Source organism: Oncorhynchus nerka, linkage group LG9a, assembly GCF_034236695.1.
Source record: "Oncorhynchus nerka isolate Pitt River linkage group LG9a, Oner_Uvic_2.0, whole genome shotgun sequence".
NCBI lineage: Eukaryota > Metazoa > Chordata > Actinopteri > Salmoniformes > Salmonidae > Oncorhynchus > Oncorhynchus nerka.
In genome coordinates this window covers 21573326-21599183 of record NC_088404.1, presented here as the reverse complement: position 1 = coordinate 21599183, position 25858 = coordinate 21573326, and the positions used below count along the sequence as shown (strand labels likewise).

Here is a 25858-nt window from a genome sequence, read left to right as displayed (position 1 = left end):
CCAAGTGGTCAAACAGGGAAAAGGTTCCAGTCATTTTCCACCATTCATTTTAGAAACACTTAAAATAGCTTACACTGGCGTGACGTTTTGATAACCATGTAAGTCTCTATCTGACAAGGTGACTTTTATCAATATATTCGACTCTATTTACTCTCAGATTCGAAAATGCTAATTTTTTATCAAAGTAGACATGCAAAACTATAAATCCCTGCAAGCTCCTGCATTTCATCTCTAGCTGACACCTTTGCTAACAGGAATTGTGTCAATTTAAAACTTGCACAAGACAGTTCACCGAATTGTCAATTTAAAGAAATGTTGCACATGTTTTCATAACTACATTTAGATAACATAGTTAATCCAGAGATGTTTTTACTTTTGCCTCGATTTGGCAGTCTCGTCCAAATCATCATGGCATTTGTATTTCTTTATGATAGCCACATTAGCAGCTAATTATCATTTACATTTTGGGGGTAAATACAGGCGAATATATTGATAAAAGTTACCTTGTCCAAGAGGGATTTACATGGTTATCAAAACGTCACAGCACAGTAAGCCTACACAGCCCTTATTTTAAGTGTTTCTAAAATCTTCTACGGGAAAAATGAATGGTGTAAAAACGATTGGAACCATTTCCCTGTTTGACCACTAGGTTTTATGGGTGTTATGATTCATACTGTGGTACTCCATACCTTCTTTTCACTGTCTATGGTCGACACACAGTGCTTCCTACAGGGGGCGGGTGACTAAACTCAACCCGGAACTTTGCATGGTCAATAATTTTTGGAAACCTCTCCACCTAGGCACGCACATAGGTTCTCCAAAATAGTTGAACATATAATTCACTCTCGGATTATTGTCGTCCTCTCTAGGGAGATATTTCAAATGCTTCCAGTCCCGATCTCGGCGCTTTCGCGAGGACAGTAACTTTTCTTTTCAAACAGGTAGGAGCCAAATAAAAGTGCAACTCAACCAGATATTTTCTTTGATTGTTCGCTAAACTTTGCGATCGAGAATGAACAAATCTGTTTCGTGAACCTGATACAAATGGCCCCCGGGTCCCAAGTTCAGCATTACCTGTCTCTTTTTAACGTTACCTGTTTCGTCCTTTTTTAGTGTCTACGGCGAACTAGTAGGATACACGGGCGGAGGAACGTTGACATCATCAATAGTCAGCCACCCTAACTTTTATATAGGAGTGAAACAACAACTCGAATCAACCTACATAATGAATAGTTTAATTCATTGGTTGGTCTTTTTTTAAGTCGTTTTCAGTGTATGCTAGCATGTACTGTGAAATGGCTTACTGCAAAGAAAATAGTTTCCATTCCATTTTTGTAAAGTGTCAGGTAACAAGCAATCCTCAATGTTTCGACATACATTTGCAATTAATCACGGCAGAAAAGGGCTGGCTCTCGAGACATGGATCAATTTCACTAGTGTGTCGACAACTGCCATTGACAAAGTTCTACTCAGCACCCAGAATGTAAAGCCTCAGGCACTAATAACCCCTCTCAAGTGGTGGTGCCGATGACAACAGACTTCAAAATGTGTGTGTTTGTATGTGTGTGTGTGTGTGTGTTTGTGGTGGCAGTTGTAGGTGGTCTGTCAGGATTGGAATTCCAGGGAGCTGAAGGCCAGCTCCTCCCCACCCCCAAAGGGGACAGGCGGTGGGATGGTTATTACAGCGTCAAGGGGCATGGCACAGTGTTAGTTCTGGAGGATACACATTTATGCATAGCCCTATATGGTCATGGGCACTATTACTATATGGTTCACTGTACTCAAATCAAGCTTTATTTATACAGCACATTTCCAACATGGAATGCAACGCAATGTGCTTCACAGGAAAAAACAAAAAATTATGAAACTAAAAAGTGAAATATTTACTACACAACAACCACAAGAGGAATGAACAGTAGTTATACCATTCATATACAGGATTTACAAATGCAGAGACACTGATTCACACTTTACCTCTACACTCATACAACACATTCTCTTTTTCTCTCTTTTCTTTTTCTCTCTCTCGCACCTCTTCCTCTTGCAGTAGTAGCAGCGAGAGGGTGCAGCCCAATGCATGCTGGGACAGGCAGGGGAGAGAGCCTAGGAAACCCAAACACTGCTCTCCGTGCCAGCCTGTCATATAGCCTACATTTTGCATTTTAGTAATTTAGCAGACACTCTTATCCGGTGCAACTTACAGTTAGTGGATTCATCTTAAGATAGCTAGGTGGTACAACCAAATATCTCAGTCATAATAAGTAACATTGTCCTCAATAAAGTAGCTATCAGCAAAGTCACTGCTAGTAAGAGGGAAAAAAGTAAAGTGCGAGTGTTAGTTCACAAAATGATTATTATTATAATTGCCTTGTATTAATAGTAGGCTAGTATAGTAATGTTTGGGTCGAAGGAGCATTGTATTTCACAAGGCTTCAAGAGTATTAGTATATGAAGTGAGTGAGAACATTTTCAGGTTAGAGTTTCCATCTGCTCTGCTTTAAATGTGTCTTAACAAAATACCAAGGCTGAAGAGCTTATGATATTCCAGTAATTACAGTGTTATGTGATCAGCTATCAATGTAGGCTACAAGTTAACATCTATTGACCTACTTGGGATGACATAGGGCTACTGAAATGGAAGGGTTCTAGAAAACTATGTGCAGTTTGTCAGGTGAAAGAGGAAGTGTCCATGTTTTGACAGAAATGGCACTTAAACACCAATAATAAAACATAACATATTTTTTGTAGGTTAGTTCCATTGACCTATGAATGGGAGACACACACACACATATATTTCCCTTTTCATCAAGTGAAGCATGTGCAGAATTGTTTAAAAAACTTTAGTGTTTCCATATGTGCTGGAGAGAGTATGAAAAGAGCTTGACTGTCCTCTCCTCTGGGACTCCCATCTGTGAGCTGAGGAGGAAATGGATGTCTATGTGTGCCATGGAGGTTGTGTATGCATGTCTGTCTTTGTCTGGCCTTGTATTCAATTGTATGTAGTCCTATGCACAGAAAGGGCTATGTTTCTGTACACACTGAAGCAAATGTAGACATAGTACCTTAAAAGAGGAAGATATAAGTTCAGCAAATTCATTTGGAAAATGAAAGCTCCAATGACTCGAGGGCAGGGCCAATCTGGTCAGGCAAGAAACGTACAGAAAAATACTAATTTACTGTCTGAATTATTTGATAGTAATATTAACCTCATTTGACCTTATCTCTCAGAGTCTTAGGAGGACACACATAAACACACTTCAAGATGCCCCAACAGGATATTGTGAAGATTGCCATCCAGATGCCAGGGGCATACCCTCAGCTCATTCAACTGGACCAGGTAAGCATCAGAACACAGGAGTGGAGCCTGAGTCAGAGAGTTTAGAAAATCTACTGTACTATCAACGCCTAAGTGGAAAGTTACAATAGGAATCCGTATTGCAGCCTGTGGGTTGTATTAGAGTGTGGTATATGTAGCAATACTGAGCGGCGATGGGCAGGATAATAATGTTTTTTATGAAGGGCTGATACACCTCGGCATTACAATGACGGCCCACCCCGGCCAAACACTAACCCAGACGATGCTGGGACAATTGTGTGCCGCCCTATGGGACTCCCAATCACATCCGGTTGTGATACAGCCTGCAATCGAACCAGGGTCTGTAGTGACGCCTCTAGCACTGAGATGCAGTACCTTAGACCGCTGCGCCACTCGGGAGCTAATGTGCTGGGTGTTTAGGATGTCAAACTGTTAATAGACCAAGGCCATAATTAAATAAAAGGTTTTAGTTAGATATGGGTGCCTGTGAAGTTTGAACAAGCTGCTTCTGTAGACATTTCATGGGAGAAAAAAACTAACGGCAAGTCCCTCAGAAGTACTCCTATTGGACTACCAGACCTCACCAAAAACCTCTGATTGGTTGACCCCCTACAGACCACAAATTACAGGGCAGTGATAGATCTACCACAGTACACAAACACTTTTGATTGGTTGACCACCATGTATACCACAAATGACAGGGCAATTGAAGTGTAGACATTAAAGTAGTTTGTCTCAGTTTGTCTTATTTATTCACTCTACCGAATGTCCCTGTTGCCTCATAAGTCAACAGCATAGAGGAAGTAAAAGCTTTGAGTTTATCTTGGATCAGCAGGCTCAGGGTCATAGGACCAGTGTACTATAGTTAATCCACCATGGTTTCCAAAATGAAAGCATGATATCTAAATCAGTTCTTACCTTCTGCTGCTTATTGACCACAACTATGTTTTTCTCCTGACAGAAAAAGCCCCTTTCTGCTGTAATAAAGGAGGTTTGTGATGGGTAAGTGTCTGTGTGTGTTCATGTTATCCTTGTAGAGTTCAAGCAAATACTTTGTCCACTTGCAGTAGTTACAGTGCCTATGATGACTGGGTTTTAGGTGGAATCTTCCAGGCCCTGATAACTACGCCCTCCAGTATGCCGACGGTGTTCAGACCTACATCACTGAATCTGTGAGTTGATTATCTTTCTTTTCAGTGAACATGGAGGCTGTCATAGGTCTTTCTGTCTGTCCAGTGTGTGACTTCAATACTTTAAGTTGACAGTAGAGGGTGTGGTGTCCCTGTCATGCCAGTGATGTCTGAAATGTCATCAACGCCAGTGGCCTTGGTCTGGGTAGCTGTTGGAGCTAAACTAAGCTTGTGACTTTTGAAAAGGCCAAACACAAACCTCTACCAAGAGGTATGCTGTGGCTGTGTTCATTGTTATTCCACTGCGTGTGTGATGAGCATGGGGTAATAGGAGGGCTGGTTGGCACTGTTACAGTTGTGTGTATGAGGAGAGATTCCAGCTATTTCCTGGGCCAGTGCAGGCATGAATGACAAATTAAACTCAACCAACTTAATTTCTTGCTCTCTCTCGCTCTCTCTCTCTCTTGTCCCCCTCTCTCCTTTCTCCCCTTCTCTCTCTCCCTCACTCTCTTTCTTTCCCCCCTCTCTAATTCTACTGAACAAAAATATAAACACAATATTAAGCAGATCTACTGTATATAGTTATAGCGTACCTACTGTATATGGTAGACCTACTGTATATAGTTATAGTAGACATAATGTATATAGTTATAGTAGACATAATGTATATAGTTATAGTAGACATAATGTATATAGTTATAGTAGACCTACTGTATATAGTTATAGCAGATCTACTGTATATAGTTATAGCGTACCTACTGTATATGGTAGACCTACTGTATATAGTTATAGTAGACCTACTGTATATAGTTATAGTAGACATAATGTATATAGTTATAGTAGACATAATGTATATAGTTATAGTAGACCTACTGTATATAGTTATAGCAGACCCACTGTATGTAGTTTTAGCAGACCTACTGTATATAGCTATTGTAGATTTACTTTATATAGTTATAGCAGACCTACTGTATATAGTTATAGCAGACCTACTGTATATAGTTATAGCAGATCTACTGTATGTAGAATGCCTACTGTATATAGTTATAGTAGACCTACTGTATATAGTTATAGCAGACTTACTGTATATAGTTATAGCAGATCTACTGTATGTAGAATGCCTACTGTATATAGTTATAGTAGACCTACTGTATATAGTTATAGCAGACCTACTGTATATAGTTATAGTAGACCTACTGTATATAGTTATAGCAGACCTACTGTATATAGAATGCCTAATGCATTTAGTTATAGCAGACCTACTGTATATAGAATGCCTAATGCATTTAGTTATAGCAGACCTACTGTATATAGAATGCCTAATGCATTTAGTTATAGCAGACCTACTGTATATAGAATGCCTAATGCATTTAGTTATAGCAGACCTACTGTATATAGAATGCCTAATGCATTTAGTTATAGCAGACCTACTGTATATAGTTATAATAGACCTACTGTATATAGTTATAGTAGACCTACTGTATATAGTTATAGCAGACCTACTGTATGTAGAATGCCTACTCTATATAGTTATAGTAGACCTACTGTATATAGTTATAGCAGACCTACTGTATATAGTTATAGTAGACCTACTGTATATAGTTATAGCAGACCTACTGTATATATAATGCCTAATGCATTTAGTTATAGCAGACCTACTGTATATAGAATGCCTAATGCATTTAGTTATAGCAGACCTACTGTATATATTTATAGTAGATCTACTGTATATAGTTATAATATACCTACTGTATATAGTTATAGTATACCTACTGTATATAGTTATAATATACCTACTGTATATAGTTATAGCAGACCTACTGTATATATTTATAGTAGATCTACTGTATATAGTTATAATATACCTACTGTATATAGTTATAGCAGACCTACTGTATATAGTTATAGTAGACCTCCTGTATATAGTTATAGTAGATATACATTATATAGCTATTGTAGACCTACTGTATATAGTTATAGTAGACCTACTGTATATAGTTATAGTAGACCTACTGTATATAGTTATTATAGACCTACTGTATGTAGTTATAGCAGACATAGTATATATAGTTATAGCAGACCTACTGTATATTGTTTTTGTAGACTTGCTGTATATAGTATAGTATACCTATTGTATATAGTTATAGTAGACCTACTGTATGTAGTTATTGTAGACCTACTGTATATAGTTATAGTAGACCTACTGTATATAGTTATTATAGACCTACTGTATATAGTTATAGCAGACATAGTGTATATAGTTATAGCAGACCTACTGTATATTGTTTTTGTAGACTTGCTGTATATAGTATAGGAAACCTATTGTATATAGTTATAGCATAGCTACTGTACATAGTTATAGTAGACCTACTGTATGTAGTAATCGCAGACCTTCTGTTTATAGGATGCCTACTGCATATAGTCATAGCAGACCTACTGTATGTAGTTATAGTAGATATACTGTATATCGTTATAGTATACCTGCTGTATATAGTTATAATATACCTACTTTTTATAGAATTCCTGCTGCATATAGTTATAGCAGATCTACTGTATATAGTTATAGCAGACATACTGTATATTGTTATAATAGACTTACTGTATGTAGTTATACCAGACCTACTGTATATAGAATGCCTAATGCATTTAGATATAGCAGACCTACTGTATATAGAATGACTAATGCATTTAGTTATAGCAGACCTACTGTATATAGTTGTAGTAGACCTACTGTATATAGTTATAATAGACCTACTGTATATAGTTGTAGTAGACCTACTGTATATAGTTATAATAGACCTACTGTATATAGTTATAGTAGACCTACTGTATATAGTTATAGCAGACCTACTGTATATTGTTATAATAGACCTACTGTATGTAGTTATACCAGACCTACTGTATATAGAATGCCTACTGTATATAGTTATAGTAGACCTACTGTATATAGTTATAGTAGACCTACTGTATATAGTTATCGTAGACCTGCTGTATATAGTTATAGTAGACATAATGTATATAGTTTTATTAGACCTACTGTATATAGTTATAGCAGACCTACTGTATGTAGTTTTAGCAGACCTACTGTATTTAGTTATAATATATCTACTGTATATAGTTATAATAGACCCACTGTATATAGTTGTAGAAGACCTACTGTATATAGAATGTGTTGTGGTAATTTCCTGTATTACTAAACATTGAGAGAGCAAACCACACACAAGTCAGAGTTCTATTATAAAGTCCCATCTTTATTTATATATGAGCTTCACCATAGCGCTATTTGACTCTCAGATCAATTCAGTGTCTATAAATGAATTCTCTGAGAGTGCTTACAAAACAGTTCTTAGTATCATTTATAGCCAAGACACACCCATCTCAACTCACATGACGAAACACAAATCTTAGGAACATTACAAAGGAACACTTTATTTGAAAGAGGAGTATCCCATAGCTAGATAGCACTAGCTATAAATTATCGTTCAGTTTGCTCTCCTAAAACGAGGTTCTACTTCTCGTTCTTGGTACAACATAGTACCAAAACATTACCTCATCCAATGGCATACAGTATATAAATGGTCAATTCTAGATACTCCCATCTCAAATACAGCCCCTCCTGGACAAGCTCAACGAGACAGTGAGCCTCTTAGGTCATATACTAGATCAAGATAAGGGCAACCTCATAGGGGACATACAATAGGAACCGACACATTCCCATAAGAAGACAAGCCTCCATTCTGTCTTCCTCCCCTTCTGATATTCTACATAGCATCACATGGTTTAACAGATATATTGACATATGAAGACAAGCCTGACCTCTCCCCTCTCTGGGCCCCTAGTGACTGAGCCCTAGCAGAGAAGGGATAACTGCAAACTGCCAACAGTATTATCCAAAAGAAGACATCCTAATGACAAATATCTCACATAAGCGTTATTATTTAAATAAAACATCTTATTTATCAATGTTACCTAACTAATTCTGATTCAGCCACGACAAATGCCTAATGCATTTAGTTATAGTATACCTACTGTATATAGTTATTGTAGACCTACTGTATATAATTTTTGTAGACATACTGTATATAGCTATAGCAGACACACTGTATATAGTTATTTATTTATTTCACCTTTATTTAACCAGGTAGGCAAGTTGAGATCAAGTTCTCATTTACAATTGCGACCTGGCCAAGATAAAGCAAAGCAGTTCGACAGATACAACGACACAGAGTTACACATGGAGTAAAACAAACATACAGTCAATAATACAGTATAAACAAGTCTATATACGATGTGAGCAAATGAGGTGAGAAGGGAGGTAAAGGCAAAAAAAAGGCCATGGTGGCAAAGTAAATACAATATAGCAAGTAAAACACTGCAATGGTAGATTTGCAATGGAAGAATGTGCAAAGTAGAAATAAAAATAATGGGGTGCAAAGGAGCAAAATAAATAAATAAATTAAATACAGTAGGGAAAGAGGTAGTTGTTTGGGCTAAGTTATAGGTGGGCTATGTACAGGTGCAGTAATCTGTGAGCTGCTCTGACAGTTGGTGCTTAAAGCTAGTGAGGGAGATAAGTGTTTCCAGTTTCAGAGATTTTTGTAGTTCGTTCCAGTCATTGGCAGCAGAGAACTGGAAGGAGAGGCGGCCAAAGAAAGAATTGGTTTTGGGGGTGACTAGAGAGATATACCTGCTGGAGCGTGTGCTACAGGTGGGAGATGCTATGGTGACCAGCGAGCTGAGATAAGGGGGGACTTTACCTAGCAGGGTCTTGTAGATGACATGGAGCAAGTGGGTTTGGCGACGAGTATGAAGCAAGGGCCAGCCAACGAGAGTGTACAGGTCGCAATGGTGGGTAGTATATGGGGCTTTGGTGACAAAACGGATTGCACTGTGATAGACTGCATCCAATTTGTTGAGTAGGGTATTGGAGGCTATTTTGTAAATGACATCGCCAAAGTCGAGGATTGGTAGGATGGTCAGTTTTACAAGGGTATGTTTGGCAGCATGAGTGAAGGATGCTTTGTTGCGAAATAGGAAGCCAATTCTAGATTTAACTTTGGATTGGAGATGTTTGATATGGGTCTGGAAGGAGAGTTTACAGTCTAACCAGACACCTAAGTATTTGTAGTTGTCCACGTATTCTAAGTCAGAGCCGTCCAGAGTAGTGATGTTGGACAGGCGGGTAGGTGCAGGTAGCGATCGGTTGAAGAGCATGCATTTAGTTTTACTTGTATTTAAGAGCAATTGGAGGCCACGGAAGGAGAGTTGTATGGCATTGAAGCTTGCCTGGAGGGTTGATAACACAGTGTCCAAAGAAGGGCCAGAAGTATACAGAATGGTGTCGTCTGCGTAGAGGTGGATCAGAGACTCACCAGCAGCAAGAGCGACCTCATTGATGTATACAGAGAAGAGAGTCGGTCCAAGAATTGAACCCTGTGGTACCCCCATGGAGACTGCCAGAGGTCCGGACAGCAGACCCTCCGATTTGACACACTGAACTCTATCAGAGAAGTAGTTGGTGAACCAGGCGAGGCAATCATTTGAGAAACCAAGGCTGTCGAGTCTGCCGATGAGGATGTGGTGATTGACAGAGTCGAAAGCCTTGGCCAGATCAATGAATACGGCTGCACAGTAATGTTTCTTATCGATGGCGGTTAAGATATCGTTTAGGACCTTGAGCGTGGCTGAGGTGCACCCATGACCAGCTCTGAAACCAGATTGCATAGCGGAGAAGGTATGGTGAGATTCGAAATGGTCGGTAATCTGTTTGTTGACTTGGCTTTCGAAGACCTTAGAAAGGCATGGTAGGATAGATATAGGTCTGTAGCAGTTTGGGTCAAGAGTGTCCCCCCCTTTGAAGAGGGGGATGACCGCAGCTGCTTTCCAATCTTTGGGAATCTCAGACGACACAAAAGAGAGGTTGAACAGGCTAGTAATAGGGGTGGCAACAATTTCGGCAGATAATTTTAGAAAGAAAGGGTCCAGATTGTCTAGCCCGGCTGATTTGTAGGGGTCCAGATTTTGTAGCTCTTTCAGAACATCAGCTGAACGGATTTGGGAGAAGGAGAAATGGGGAAGGCTTGGGCGAGTTGCTGTTGGGGGTGCAGTGCTGTTGACCGGGGTAGGAGTAGCCAGGTGGAAAGCATGGCCAGCCGTAGAAAAATGCTTATTGAAATTCTCAATTATGGTGGATTTATCAGTGGTGACAGTGTTTCCTATCTTCAGTGCAGTGGGCAGCTGGGAGGAGGTGTTCTTATTCTCCATGGACTTTACAGTGTCCCAGAATTTTTTTGAGTTGGTGTTGCAGGAAGCAAATTTCTGCTTGAAAAAGATAGCCTTGGCTTATCTAACTGCCTGTGTATAATGGTTTCTAGCTTCCCTGAACAGCTGCATATCACGGGGGCTGTTCGATGCTAATGCAGAACGCCATAGGATGTTTTTGTGTTGGTTAAGGGCAGTCAGGTCTGGGGAGAACCAAGGGCTATATCTGTTCCTGGTTCTAAATTTCTTGAATGGGGCATGTTTATTTAAGATGGTTAGGAAGGCATTTTTAAAGAATATCCAGGCATCCTCTACTGACGGGATGAGATCAATATCCTTCCAGGATACCCCGGCCAGGTCGATTAGAAAGGCCTGCTCGCTGAAGTGTTTCAGGGAGCGTTTGACAGTGATGAGTGGAGGTCGTTTGACCGCTGACCCATTACGGATGCAGGCAATGAGGCAGTGATCGCTGAGATCTTGGTTGAAGACAGCAGAGGTGTATTTAGAGGGCAAGTTGGTTAGGATGATATCTATGAGGGTATATATATATATGTATATAGTTATAGCAGACCTACTGTATTTAGTTATAATATACCTGCTGCATATAGTTATAATAGACCCACTGTATATAGTTATAATAGACCTACTTTATGTAGAATGCTTACTGCATATAGTTATAGCAGACCTACTGTATGTAGTTATAGCAGACCTACTGTATATTGTTATAATATACCTACTGTATGTAGTTATAGCAGACCTACTGTATATAGAATGCCTACTGTATATAGTTAAGTATAGCTACTGTATTTTGTTATAGTAGACCTACTGTATATAGTTATAGCAGACCTACTGTATATGGAATGCCCACTGTATATAGTTATAGCAGACCCACTGTATATAGTTATAGCAGACCCACTGTATATAGTTATAGCAGACCCACTGTATATAGTTATAGCAGACCTACTGTATATAGTTATAGCAGACCTACTGTATATAGTTATAGCAGACCTACTGTATATAGTTATAGTAGACCTACTGTATATAGTTATAGTAGACCTACTGTATATAGTTATAGCAGACCTACTGTATATAGTTATAGAAGACCTACTGTATATAGTTATAGAATACCTACTGTATTTAGTTATAGAAGACCTACTGTATATAGTTATAATAGACCTACTCTATATAGTTATAGAATACCTACTGTATTTAGTTATAATATACCTAATGCATATAGTTATAACAGACCTACTGTATATAGTTATAGAATACCTACTGTATTTAGTTATAATATACCTAATGCATATAGTTATAACAGACCTACTGTATGTAGTTATAATAGACCTACTCTATATAGTTATAGCAGACCTACTGTATATAGTTATAGCAGACCTACTGTATATAGCTATAGTAGACCTACTGTATATAGGTATAGCAGACCTACTGTATATAGTTATAGAAGACCTACTGTATATAGTTATAATAGACCTACTCTATATAGTTATAGCAGACCTACTGTATGTAGTTATAGCAGACCTACTGTATATAGTTATAGAAGACCTACTGTATATAGTTATAGCAGACTTACTGTATATATAATGCCTAATGCATATAGTTATAGTAGACCTACTGTATATAGTTATAGCAGACTTACTGTATATATAATGCCTAATGCATATAGTTATAGCAGACCTACTGTATGTAGTTATAATAGACCTACTGTATATAGTTATAGCAGACCTACTCTATATATAATGCCTAATGCATATAGTTATAGCAGACCTACTGTATGTAGTTATAGTAGACCTACTGTATATAGTTATAGTAGACATAATGTATATAGTTATAGCAGACCTACTGTATATAGTTATAGCAGACCTACTGTATTTAGTTATAATAGACCCACTGTATATAGGTATAGCAGACCTACTGTATATAGTTATAGTAGACTTACTGTATATAGTTATAGTAGACATAATGTATATAGTTATAGCAGACCTACTGTATATAGTTATAGTAGACCTACTGTATATAGTTATAGTAGACATAATGTATATAGTTATAGCAGACCTACTGTATATAGTTATAGCAGACCTACTGTATATAGTTATAGTAGACCTACTGTATATAGTTATAGCAGACCTACTGTATTTAGTTATAATAGACCCACTGTATATAGTTATAGCAGATATACTGTATGTAGTTATAGCAGACCTACTGTATTTAGTTATAATATACCTAATGCATATAGTTATAGCAGACCTACTGTATGTAGTTATAATAGACCCACTGTATATAGGTATAGCAGACCTACTGTATATAGTTATAGTAGACCTACTGTATATAGTTATAGTAGACCTACTGTATATAGTTATAGTAGACTTACTGTATATAGTTATAGTAGACATAATGTATATAGTTATAGCAGACCTACTGTATATAGTTATAGTAGACCTACTGTATATAGTTATAGTAGACATAATGTATATAGTTATAGCAGACCTACTGTATATAGTTATAGCAGACCTACTGTATATAGTTATAGTAGACCTACTGTATATAGTTATAGCAGACCTACTGTATTTAGTTATAATAGACCCACTGTATATAGTTATAGCAGATATACTGTATGTAGTTATAGCAGACCTACTGTATTTAGTTATAATATACCTAATGCATATAGTTATAGCAGACCTACTGTATGTAGTTATAATAGACCCACTGTATATAGGTATAGCAGACCTACTGTATATAGTTATAGTAGACCTACTGTATATAGTTATAGTAGACCTACTGTATATAGTTATAGTAGACCTACTGTATGTAGTTATAGTAGACCTACTCTATATAGGTATAGCAGACCTACTGTATATGGTTATAGTAGACCTACTGTATATCTTTATACTAGACCTACTGTATATAGTTATACTAGACCTACTGTATATAGTTATAGCAGACCTACTGTATATGGTTATACTAGACCTACTGTATATAGTTATAGCAGACCTACTGTATATAGTTATAGCAGACTTACTGTATATGGTTCTAGTAGACCTACTGTATATAGTTGTTATTCTCCCACAGCATATAGTTATACTAGACCTACTGTATATAGTTATAGCAGACCTACTGTATATAGTTATAGCAGACTTACTGTATATGGTTCTAGTAGACCTACTGTATATAGTTATAGCAGACCTACTGTATATAGTTATAGCAGACTTACTGTATATGGTTCTAGTAGACCTACTGAATATAGTTATAGCAGACCTACTGTATATAGTTATAGCAGACTTACTGTATATGGTTCTAGTAGACCTACTGTATATAGTTATAGCAGACCTACTGTATATGGTTATACTAGACCTACTGTATATAGTTATAGCAGACCTACTGTATATAGTTATAGCAGACTTACTGTATATGGTTATAGCAGACCTACTGTATATGGTTATACTAGACCTACTGTATATAGTTATAGCAGACCTACTGTATATAGTTATAGCAGACTTACTGTATATGGTTCTAGTAGACCTACTGTATATAGGTATAGCAGACCTACTGTATATAGTTATAGCAGACCTACTGTATATGGTTATACTAGACCTACTGTATATAGTTATAGCAGACCTACTGTATATAGTTATAGCAGACTTACTGTATATGGTTCTAGTAGACATAATGTATATAGTTATAGCAGACTTACTGTATATTGTTATAGCAGACTTACTGTATATGGTTCTAGTAGACCTACTGTATATAGTTATAGCAGACCTACTGTATATAGTTATAGCAGACTTACTGTATATGGATCTAGTAGACATAATGTATATAGTTATAGCAGACTTACTGTATATAGTTATAGCAGACCTACTGTATATAGTTATAGCAGACTTACTGTATATGGTTCTAGTAGACCTACTGTATATAGTTATAGCAGACCTACTGTATATAGTTATACTAGACCTACTGTATATAGTTATAGCAGACCTACTGTATATAGTTATAGCAGACTTACTGTATATGGTTCTAGTAGACCTACTGTATATAGTTGTTATTCTCCCACAGCATATAGTTATACTAGACCTACTGTATATAGTTATAGCAGACTTACTGTATATGGTTATAGCAGACCTACTGTATATAGTTATAGCAGACTTACTGTATATGGTTCTAGTAGACCTACTGTATATAGTTGTTATTCTCCCACAGCATATAGTTATACTAGACCTACTGTATATAGTTATACTAGACCTACTGTATATAGTTATACTAGACCTACTGTATATAGTTATAGCAGACTTACTGTATATGGTTCTAGTAGACCTATTGTATATAGTTGTTATTCTCCCACAGCATATAGTTATACTAGACCTACTGTATATAGTTATACTAGACCTACTGTATATAGTTATACTAGACCTACTGTATATAGTTATAGTAGACCTACTGTATATAGTTATAGCAGACTTACTGTCTATGGTTATAGCAGACCTACTGTTCAAGGCAGAGTTCATCTCCGCCTATGTCTCCCTCCAGTCCCTCGACTTCTTGGCACTGACGGAAACATGGATCACCACAGACAACACTGCTACTCCTACTGCTCTCTCTTCGTCTGCCCACGTGTTCTCGCACACCCCGAGAGCTTCTGGTCAGCGGGGTGGTGGCACCGGGATCCTCATCTCTCCCAAGTGGTCATTCTCTCTTTCTCCCCTTACCCATCTGTCTATCGCCTCCTTTGAATTCCATGCTGTCACAGTTACCAGCCCTTTCAAGCTTAACATCCTTATCATTTATCGCCCTCCAGGTTCCCTCTGAGAGTTCATCAATGAGCTTGATGCCTTGATAAGCTCCTTTCCTGAGGACGGCTCACCTCTCACAGTTCTGGGCGACTTTAACCTCCCCACGCCTACCTTTGACTCATTCCTCTCTGCCTCCTTCTTTCCACTCCTCTCCTCTTTTGACCTCACCCTCTCACCTTCCCCCTACTCACAAGGCAGGAAATACGCTCGACCTCATCTTTACTAGATGCTGTTCTTCCACTAACCTCGTTGCAACTCCCCTCCAAGTCTCCGACCACTACCTTGTATCCTTTTCCCTCTCGCTCTCATCCAACACTTCCCACACTGCCCCTACTCGGATGGTATCGCGCCGTCCCAACCTTCGCTCTCTCTCCCCGCTACTCTCTCCTCTTCCATCCTATCATCTCTTCCCTCTGCTCAAACCTTCTCCAACCTATCTCCTGATTCTGCCTCCTCAACCCTCCTCTCCTCCCTTTCTGCATCCTTTGACTCTCTATGTCCCCTATCCTCCAGGCCGGCTCGGTCCTCCCTCCCGCTCCGTGGCTCGACGACTCATTGCGAGCTCACAGAACAGGGCTCCGGGCAGCCGAGCGGAAATGGAGGAAAACTCGCCTCCCTGCGGACCTGACATCCTTTCACTCCCTCCTCTCTACATTTTCCTCTTCTCTCTCTGCTGCTAAAGCCACTTTCTACCACTCTAAATTCCAAGCATCTGCCTCTAACCCTAGGAAGCTCTTTGCAACCTTCTCCTCCCTCCTGAATCCTCCTCCCCCTCCCCCCTCCTCCCTCTCTGCAGATGACTTCGTCAACCATTTTGAAAAGAAGGTCGACGACATCCGATCCTCGTTTGCTAAGTCAAACGACACCGCTGGTTCTGCTCACACTGCCCTACCCTGTGCTCTGACCTCTTTCTCCCCTCTCTCTCCAGATGAAATCTCGCGTCTTGTGACGGCCGGCCGCCCAACAACCTGCCCGCTTGACCCTATCCCCTCCTCTCTTCTCCAGACCATTTCCGGAGACCTTCTCCCTTACCTCACCTCGCTCATCAACTCATCCCTGACCGCTGGCTACGTCCCTTCCGTCTTCAAGAGAGCGAGAGTTGCACCCCTTCTGAAAAAACCTACACTCGATCCCTCCGATGTCAACAACTACAGACCAGTATCCCTTCTTTCTTTTCTCTCCAAAACTCTTGAACGTGCTGTCCTTGGCCAGCTCTCCCGCTATCTCTCTCAGAATGACCTTCTTGATCCATATCAGTCAGGTTTCAAGACTAGTCATTCAACTGAGACTGCTCTTCTCTGTATCACGGAGGCGCTCCGCACTGCTAAAGCTAACTCTCTCTCCTCTGCTCTCATCCTTCTAGACCTATCGGCTGCCTTCGATACTGTGAACCATCAGATCCTCCTCTCCACCCTCTCCGAGTTGGGCATCTCCGGCGCGGCCCACGCTTGGATTGCGTCCTACCTGACAGGTCGCTCCTACCAGGTGGCGTGGCGAGAATCCGTCTCCACACCACGTGCTCTCACCACTGGTGTCCCCAGGGCTCTGTTCTAGGCCCTCTCCTATTCTCGCTATACACCAAGTCACTTGGCTCTGTCATAACCTCACATGGTCTCTCCTATCATTGCTATGCAGACGACACACAATTAATCTTCTCCTTTCCCCCTTCTGATGACCAGGTGGCAAATCGCATCTCTGCATGTCTGGCAGACATATCCGTGTGGATGACGGATCACCACCTCAAGCTGAACCTCGGCAAGACGGAGCTGCTCTTCCTCCCGGGAAGGACTGCCCGTTCCATGATCTCGCCATCACGGTTGACAACTCCATTGTGTCCTCCTCCCAGAGCGCTAAGAACCTTGGCGTGATCCTGGACAACACCCTGTCGTTCTCAACTAACATCAAGGCGGTGGCCCGTTCCTGTAGGTTCATGCTCTACAACATCCGCAGAGTACGACCCTGCCTCACACAGGAAGCGGCGCAGGTCCTAATCCAGGCACTTGTCATCTCCCGTCTGGATTACTGCAACTCGCTGTTGGCTGGGCTCCCTGCCTGTGCCATTAAACCCCTACAACTCATCCAGAACGCCGCAGCCCGTCTGGTGTTCAACCTTCCCAAGTTCTCTCACGTCACCCCGCTCCTCCGCTCCCTCCACTGGCTTCCAGTTGAAGCTCGCATCCGCTACAAGACCATGGTGCTTGCCTACGGAGCTGTGAGGGGAACGGCACCTCAGTACCTCCAGGCTCTGATCAGGCCCTACACCCAAACAAGGGCACTGCGTTCATCCACCTCTGGCCTGCTCGCCTCCCTACCACTGAGGAAGTACAGTTCCCGCTCAGCCCAGTCAAAACTGTTCGCTGCTCTGGCCCCCCAATGGTGGAACAAACTCCCTCACGACGCCAGGACAGCGGAGTCAATCACCACCTTCCGGAGACACCTGAAACCCCACCTCTTTAAGGAATACCTAGGATAGGATAAAGTAATCCCTCTCACCCCCTCCCCTGAAAAGATTTAGATGCACTACTGTTCCACTGGAGGTCATAAGGTGAATGCACCAATTTGTAAGTCGCTCTGGATAAGAGCGTCTGCTAAATGACTTAAATGTAAATGTAAATGTATATAGTTATACTAGACCTACTGTATATAGTTATAGCAGACTTACTGTATATGGTTATAGCAGACCTACTGTATATAGTTATAGCAGACCTACTGTATATAGTTATAGCAGACTTACTGTATATGGTACTAGTAGACCTACTGTATATAGTTGTTATTCTCCCACAGCATATAGTTATACTAGACCTACTGTATATAGTTATACTAGACCTACTGTATATAGTTATAGCAGACCTACTGTATATGGTTCTAGTAGACCTACTGTATATAGTTGTTATTCTCCCACAGCATATACTTATACTAGACCTACTGTATATAGTTATACTAGACCTACTGTATATAGTTATAGTAGACCTACTGTATATAGTTATACTAGACCTACTGTATATAGTTATACTAGACCTACTGTATATAGTTATAGTAGACCTACTGTATATAGTTATACTAGACCTACTGTATATAGTTATACTAGACCTACTGTATATAGTTATACTAGACCTACTGTATATAGTTATAGTAGACCTACTGTATATAGTTATACTAGACCTACTGTATATAGTTATACTAGACCTACTGTATATAGTTATACTAGACCTACTGTATATAGTTACACTAGACATACTGTATATAGTTATACTAGACCTACTGTATATAGTTATACTAGACATACTGTATATAGTTATACTAGACCTACTGTATATAGTTATACTAGACCTACTGTATATAGTTATACTAGACCTACTGTATATAGTTATAGTAGACCTACTGTATATAGTTATACTAGACCTACTGTATATAGTTATACTAGACCTACTGTATATAGTTATAGTAGACCTACTGTATATAGTTATACTAGACCTACTGTATATAGTTATAGTAGACCTACTGTATATGGTTATACTAGACCTACTGTATATAGTTATAGTAGACCTACTGTATATAGTTATACTAGACCTACTGTATATAGTTATACTAGACCTACTGTATATAGTTATACTAGACCTACTGTATATAGTTATACTAGACCTACTGTATATAGTTATATTAGACCTACTGTATATAGTTATAGCAGACCTACTGTATATAGTTATAGCAGACTTACTGTATATGGTTCTAGTAGACCTACTGTATATAGTTGTTATTCTCCCACAGCATATAGTTATACTAGACCTACTGTATATAGTTATAGCAGACTTACTGTATATGGTTCTAGTAGACCTACTGTATATAGTTGTTATTCTCCCACAGCATATAGTTATACTAGACCTACTGTATATAGTTATAGCAGACCTACTGTATATAGTTATAGCAGACTTATTGTATATAGTTATAGCAGACTTGCTGTATATAGTTATAGCAGACTTACTGTATATAGTTATAGCAGACTTACTGTATATAGTTATAGCAGACTTACTGTATATAGTTATAGCAGACTTACTGTATATAGTTATAGCAGACTTACTGTATATAGTTATAGCAGACCTACTGTATATAGTTATAGCAGTCTTACTGTATATGGTTCTAGTAGACCTACTGTATATAGTTATAGCAGACCTACTGTATATAGTTATAGCAGACTTACTGTATATGGTTCTAGTAGACCTACTGTATATAGTTATAGCAGACCTACTGTATATAGTTATAGCAGACTTACTGTATATGGTTCTAGTAGACCTACTGTATATATTTGTTATTCTCCCACAGCATATAGTTATCCTAGACCTACTGTATATAGTTATAGCAGACTTACTGTATATGGTTCTAGTAGACCTACTGTATATAGTTGTTATTCTCCCACAGCATATAGTTATACTAGACCTACTGTATATAGTTATAGCAGACTTACTGTATATAGTTATACTAGACCTACTGTATATAGTTATACTAGACCTACTGTATATAGTTATAGCAGACTTACTGTATATGGTTCTAGTAGACCTACTGTATATAGTTGTTATTCTCCCACAGCATATAGTTATACTAGACCTACTGTATATAGTTATAGCAGACCTACTGTATATAGTTATACTAGACCTACTGTATATAGTTATAGCAGACTTACTGTATATGGTTCTAGTAGACCTACTGTATATAGGAATAGCAGACCTACTGTATATAGTTATACTAGACCTACTGTATATAGTTGTTATTCTCCCACAGCATATAGTTATACTAGACCTACTGTATATAGTTATAGCAGACTTACTGTATATAGTTATAGCAGACCTACTGTATATAGTTGTTATTCTCCCATAGCATATAGTTATACTAGACCTACTGTATATAGTTATAGCAGACTTACTGTATATGGTTCTAGTAGACCTACTGTATATAGTTATAGCAGACCTACTGTATATAGTTATAGCAGACCTACTGTATATAGTTATAGCAGACCTACTGTATATAGTTATAGCAGACCTACTGTATATAGTTATAGCAGACCTACTGTATATAGTTATAGCAGACTTACTGTATATAGTTATAGCAGACCTACTGTATATAGTTATAGCAGACTTACTGTATATGGTTCTAGTAGACCTACTGTATATAGTTGTTATTCTCCCACAGCATATAGTTATACTAGAGCTACTGTATATAGTTATAGTAGACCTACTGTATATAGTTATACTAGACCTACTGTATATTGTTGTTATTCTCCCATAGCATATAGTTATACTAGACCTACTGTATATAGTTATAGCAGACTTACTGTATATGGTTCTAGTAGACCTACTGTATATAGTTATAGCAGACCTACTGTATATAGTTATAGCAGACCTACTGTATATAGTTATAGCAGACCTACTGTATATAGTTATAGCAGACTTACTGTATATAGTTATAGCAGACCTACTGTATATAGTTATAGCAGACTTACTGTATATAGTTATAGCAGACCTACTGTATATAGTTATAGCAGACTTACTGTATATAGTTATAGCAGACCTACTGTATATAGTTGTTATTCTCCCATAGCATATAGTTATACTAGACCTACTGTATATAGTTATAGCAGACTTACTGTATATGGTTCTAGTAGACCTACTGTATATAGTTATAGCAGACCTACTGTATATAGTTATAGCAGACTTACTGTATATAGTTATAGCAGACCTACTGTATATAGTTATAGCAGACCTACTGTATATAGTTATAGCAGACCTACTGTATATAGTTATAGCAGACCTACTGTATATAGTTATAGCAGACCTACTGTATATGGTTATAGCAGACCTACTGTATATAGTTATAGCAGACCTACTGTATATAGTTATAGCAGACTTACTGTATATGGTACTAGTAGACCTACTGTATATAGTTGTTATTCTCCCACAGCATATAGTTATACTAGACCTACTGTATATAGTTATACTAGACCTACTGTATATAGTTATAGCAGACTTACTGTATATGGTTCTAGTAGACCTACTGTATATAGTTGTTATTCTCCCACAGCATATACTTATACTAGACCTACTGTATATAGTTATACTAGACCTACTGTATATAGTTATAGTAGACCTACTGTATATAGTTATACTAGACCTACTGTATATAGTTATACTAGACCTACTGTATATAGTTATAGTAGACCTACTGTATATAGTTATACTAGACCTACTGTATATAGTTATACTAGACCTACTGTATATAGTTATACTAGACCTACTGTATATAGTTATAGTAGACCTACTGTATATAGTTATACTAGACCTACTGTATATAGTTATACTAGACCTACTGTATATAGTTATACTAGACCTACTGTATATAGTTACACTAGACATACTGTATATAGTTATACTAGACCTACTGTATATAGTTATACTAGACATACTGTATATAGTTATACTAGACCTACTGTATATAGTTATACTAGACCTACTGTATATAGTTATACTAGACCTACTGTATATAGTTATAGTAGACCTACTGTATATAGTTATACTAGACCTACTGTATATAGTTATACTAGACCTACTGTATATAGTTATAGTAGACCTACTGTATATAGTTATACTAGACCTACTGTATATAGTTATAGTAGACCTACTGTATATGGTTATACTAGACCTACTGTATATAGTTATAGTAGACCTACTGTATATAGTTATACTAGACCTACTGTATATAGTTATACTAGACCTACTGTATATAGTTATACTAGACCTACTGTATATAGTTATACTAGACCTACTGTATATAGTTATACTAGACCTACTGTATATAGTTATAGCAGACCTACTGTATATAGTTATAGCAGACTTACTGTATATGGTTCTAGTAGACCTACTGTATATAGTTGTTATTCTCCCACAGCATATAGTTATACTAGACCTACTGTATATAGTTATAGCAGACTTACTGTATATGGTTCTAGTAGACCTACTGTATATAGTTGTTATTCTCCCACAGCATATAGTTATACTAGACCTACTGTATATAGTTATAGCAGACCTACTGTATATAGTTATAGCAGACTTATTGTATATAGTTATAGCAGACTTACTGTATATAGTTATAGCAGACTTACTGTATATAGTTATAGCAGACTTACTGTATATAGTTATAGCAGACTTACTGTATATAGTTATAGCAGACTTACTGTATATAGTTATAGCAGACTTACTGTATATAGTTATAGCAGACCTACTGTATATAGTTATAGCAGTCTTACTGTATATGGTTCTAGTAGACCTACTGTATATAGTTATAGCAGACCTACTGTATATAGTTATAGCAGACTTACTGTATATGGTTCTAGTAGACCTACTGTATATAGTTATAGCAGACCTACTGTATATAGTTATAGCAGACTTACTGTATATGGTTCTAGTAGACCTACTGTATATATTTGTTATTCTCCCACAGCATATAGTTATCCTAGACCTACTGTATATAGTTATAGCAGACTTACTGTATATGGTTCTAGTAGACCTACTGTATATAGTTGTTATTCTCCCACAGCATATAGTTATACTAGACCTACTGTATATAGTTATAGCAGACCTACTGTATATAGTTATACTAGACCTACTGTATATAGTTATAGCAGACTTACTGTATATGGTTCTAGTAGACCTACTGTATATAGGAATAGCAGACCTACTGTATATAGTTATACTAGACCTACTGTATATAGTTGTTATTCTCCCACAGCATATAGTTATATTAGACCTACTGTATATAGTTATAGCAGACTTACTGTATATAGTTATAGCAGACCTACTGTATATAGTTGTTATTCTCCCATAGCATATAGTTATACTAGACCTACTGTATATAGTTATAGCAGACTTACTGTATATGGTTCTAGTAGACCTACTGTATATAGTTATAGCAGACCTACTGTATATAGTTATAGCAGACCTACTGTATATAGTTATAGCAGACCTACTGTATATAGTTATAGCAGACCTACTGTATATAGTTATAGCAGACCTACTGTATATAGTTATAGCAGACTTACTGTATATAGTTATAGCAGACCTACTGTATATAGTTATAGCAGACTTACTGTATATGGTTCTAGTAGACCTACTGTATATAGTTGTTATTCTCCCACAGCATATAGTTATACTAGACCTACTGTATATAGTTATAGTAGACCTACTGTATATAGTTATACTAGACCTACTGTATATTGTTGTTATTCTCCCATAGCATATAGTTATACTAGACCTACTGTATATAGTTATAGCAGACTTACTGTATATGGTTCTAGTAGACCTACTGTATATAGTTATAGCAGACCTACTGTATATAGTTATAGCAGACCTACTGTATATAGTTATAGCAGACCTACTGTATATAGTTATAGCAGACTTACTGTATATAGTTATAGCAGACCTACTGTATATAGTTATAGCAGACTTACTGTATATAGTTATAGCAGACCTACTGTATATAGTTATAGCAGACTTACTGTATATAGTTATAGCAGACCTACTGTATATAGTTGTTATTCTCCCATAGCATATAGTTATACTAGACCTACTGTATATAGTTATAGCAGACTTACTGTATATGGTTCTAGTAGACCTACTGTATATAGTTATAGCAGACCTACTGTATATAGTTATAGCAGACTTACTGTATATAGTTATAGCAGACCTACTGTATATAGTTATAGCAGACCTACTGTATATAGTTATAGCAGACCTACTGTATATAGTTATAGCAGACTTACTGTATATAGTTATAGCAGACCTACTGTATATAGTTATAGCAGACCTACTGTATATAGTTATAGCAGACCTACTGTATATAGTTATAGCAGACCTACTGTATATAGTTATAGCAGACCTACTGTATATAGTTATAGCAGACCTACTGTATATAGTTATAGCAGACTTACTGTATATAGTTATAGCAGACCTACTGTATATAGTTTTAGCAGACCTACTGTATATAGTTATAGCAGACCTACTGTATATAGTTATAGCAGACCTACTGTATATAGTTATAGCAGACCTACTGTATATAGTTATAGCAGACCTACTGTATATAGTTATAGCAGACCTACTGTATATAGTTATAGCAGACCTACTGTATATAGTTATAGCAGACTTACTGTATATAGTTATAGCAGACTTACTGTATATAGTTATAGCAGACCTATTGTATATAGTTATAGCAGACTTACTGTATATAGTTATAGCAGACCTACTGTATATAGTTATAGCAGACTTACTGTATATAGTTATAGCAGACCTACTGTATATAGTTATAGCAGACCTACTGTATATAGTTATAGCAGACCTACTGTATATAGTTATAGCAGACTTACTGTATATGGTTCTAGTAGACCTACTGTATATAGTTATAGCAGACCTACTGTATATAGTTATAGCAGACCTACTGTATATAGTTATAGCAGACCTACTGTATATAGTTATAGCAGACCTACTGTATATAGTTATAGCAGACCTACTGTATATGGTTCTAGTAGACCTACTGTATATAGTTGTTATTCTCCCACAGCATATAGTTATACTAGACCTACTGTATATAGTTATACTAGACCTACTGTATATAGTTATAGCAGACTTACTGTATATGGTTCTAGTAGACCTACTGTATATAGGAATAGCAGACCTACTGTATATAGTTATACTAGACCTACTGTATATTGTTGTTATTCTCCCATAGCATATAGTTATACTAGACCTACTGTATATAGTTATAGCAGACTTACTGTATATGGTTCTAGTAGACCTACTGTATATAGTTATAGCAGACCTACTGTATATAGTTATAGCAGACCTACTGTATATAGTTATAGCAGACCTACTGTATATAGTTATAGCAGACCTACTGTATATAGTTATAGCAGACCTACTGTATATAGTTATAGCAGACTTACTGTATATAGTTATAGCAGACCTACTGTATATAGTTATAGCAGACTTACTGTATATAGTTATAGCAGACCTACTGTATATAGTTATAGCAGACTTACTGTATATAGTTATAGCAGACCTACTGTATATAGTTGTTATTCTCCCATAGCATATAGTTATGCTAGACCTACTGTATATAGTTATAGCAGACTTACTGTATATGGTTCTAGTAGACCTACTGTATATAGTTATAGCAGACCTACTGTATATAGTTATAGCAGACTTACTGTATATAGTTATAGCAGACCTACTGTATATAGTTATAGCAGACCTACTGTATATAGTTATAGCAGACCTACTGTATATAGTTATAGCAGACCTACTGTATAT

General features: G+C 37.5%; 1 protein-coding gene across 2 annotated transcripts in view; it reads left to right on the top strand.

The window, feature by feature from the left end:
- The first annotated feature begins 759 nt into the window (after positions 1-759).
- The window catches only part of LOC115134039 (engulfment and cell motility protein 3-like), a 63204-nt gene continuing 38105 nt past the window's right edge, over positions 760-25858 (top strand). The window contains exons 1-4 of one of the 2 annotated variants that reach the window (XM_029667583.2): positions 760-941; positions 3229-3337; positions 4278-4318; positions 4416-4488. In XM_029667583.2, coding sequence (XP_029523443.1) covers positions 3263-3337; positions 4278-4318; positions 4416-4488 — 189 coding nt within the window. In that variant the 5' untranslated portion in view covers positions 760-941; positions 3229-3262. Of the gene's footprint in view, positions 942-3228; positions 3338-4277; positions 4319-4415; positions 4489-17999; positions 18055-25858 lie in introns of those variants that run through there. The other variant, XM_065022411.1, reaches the window with a different exon arrangement.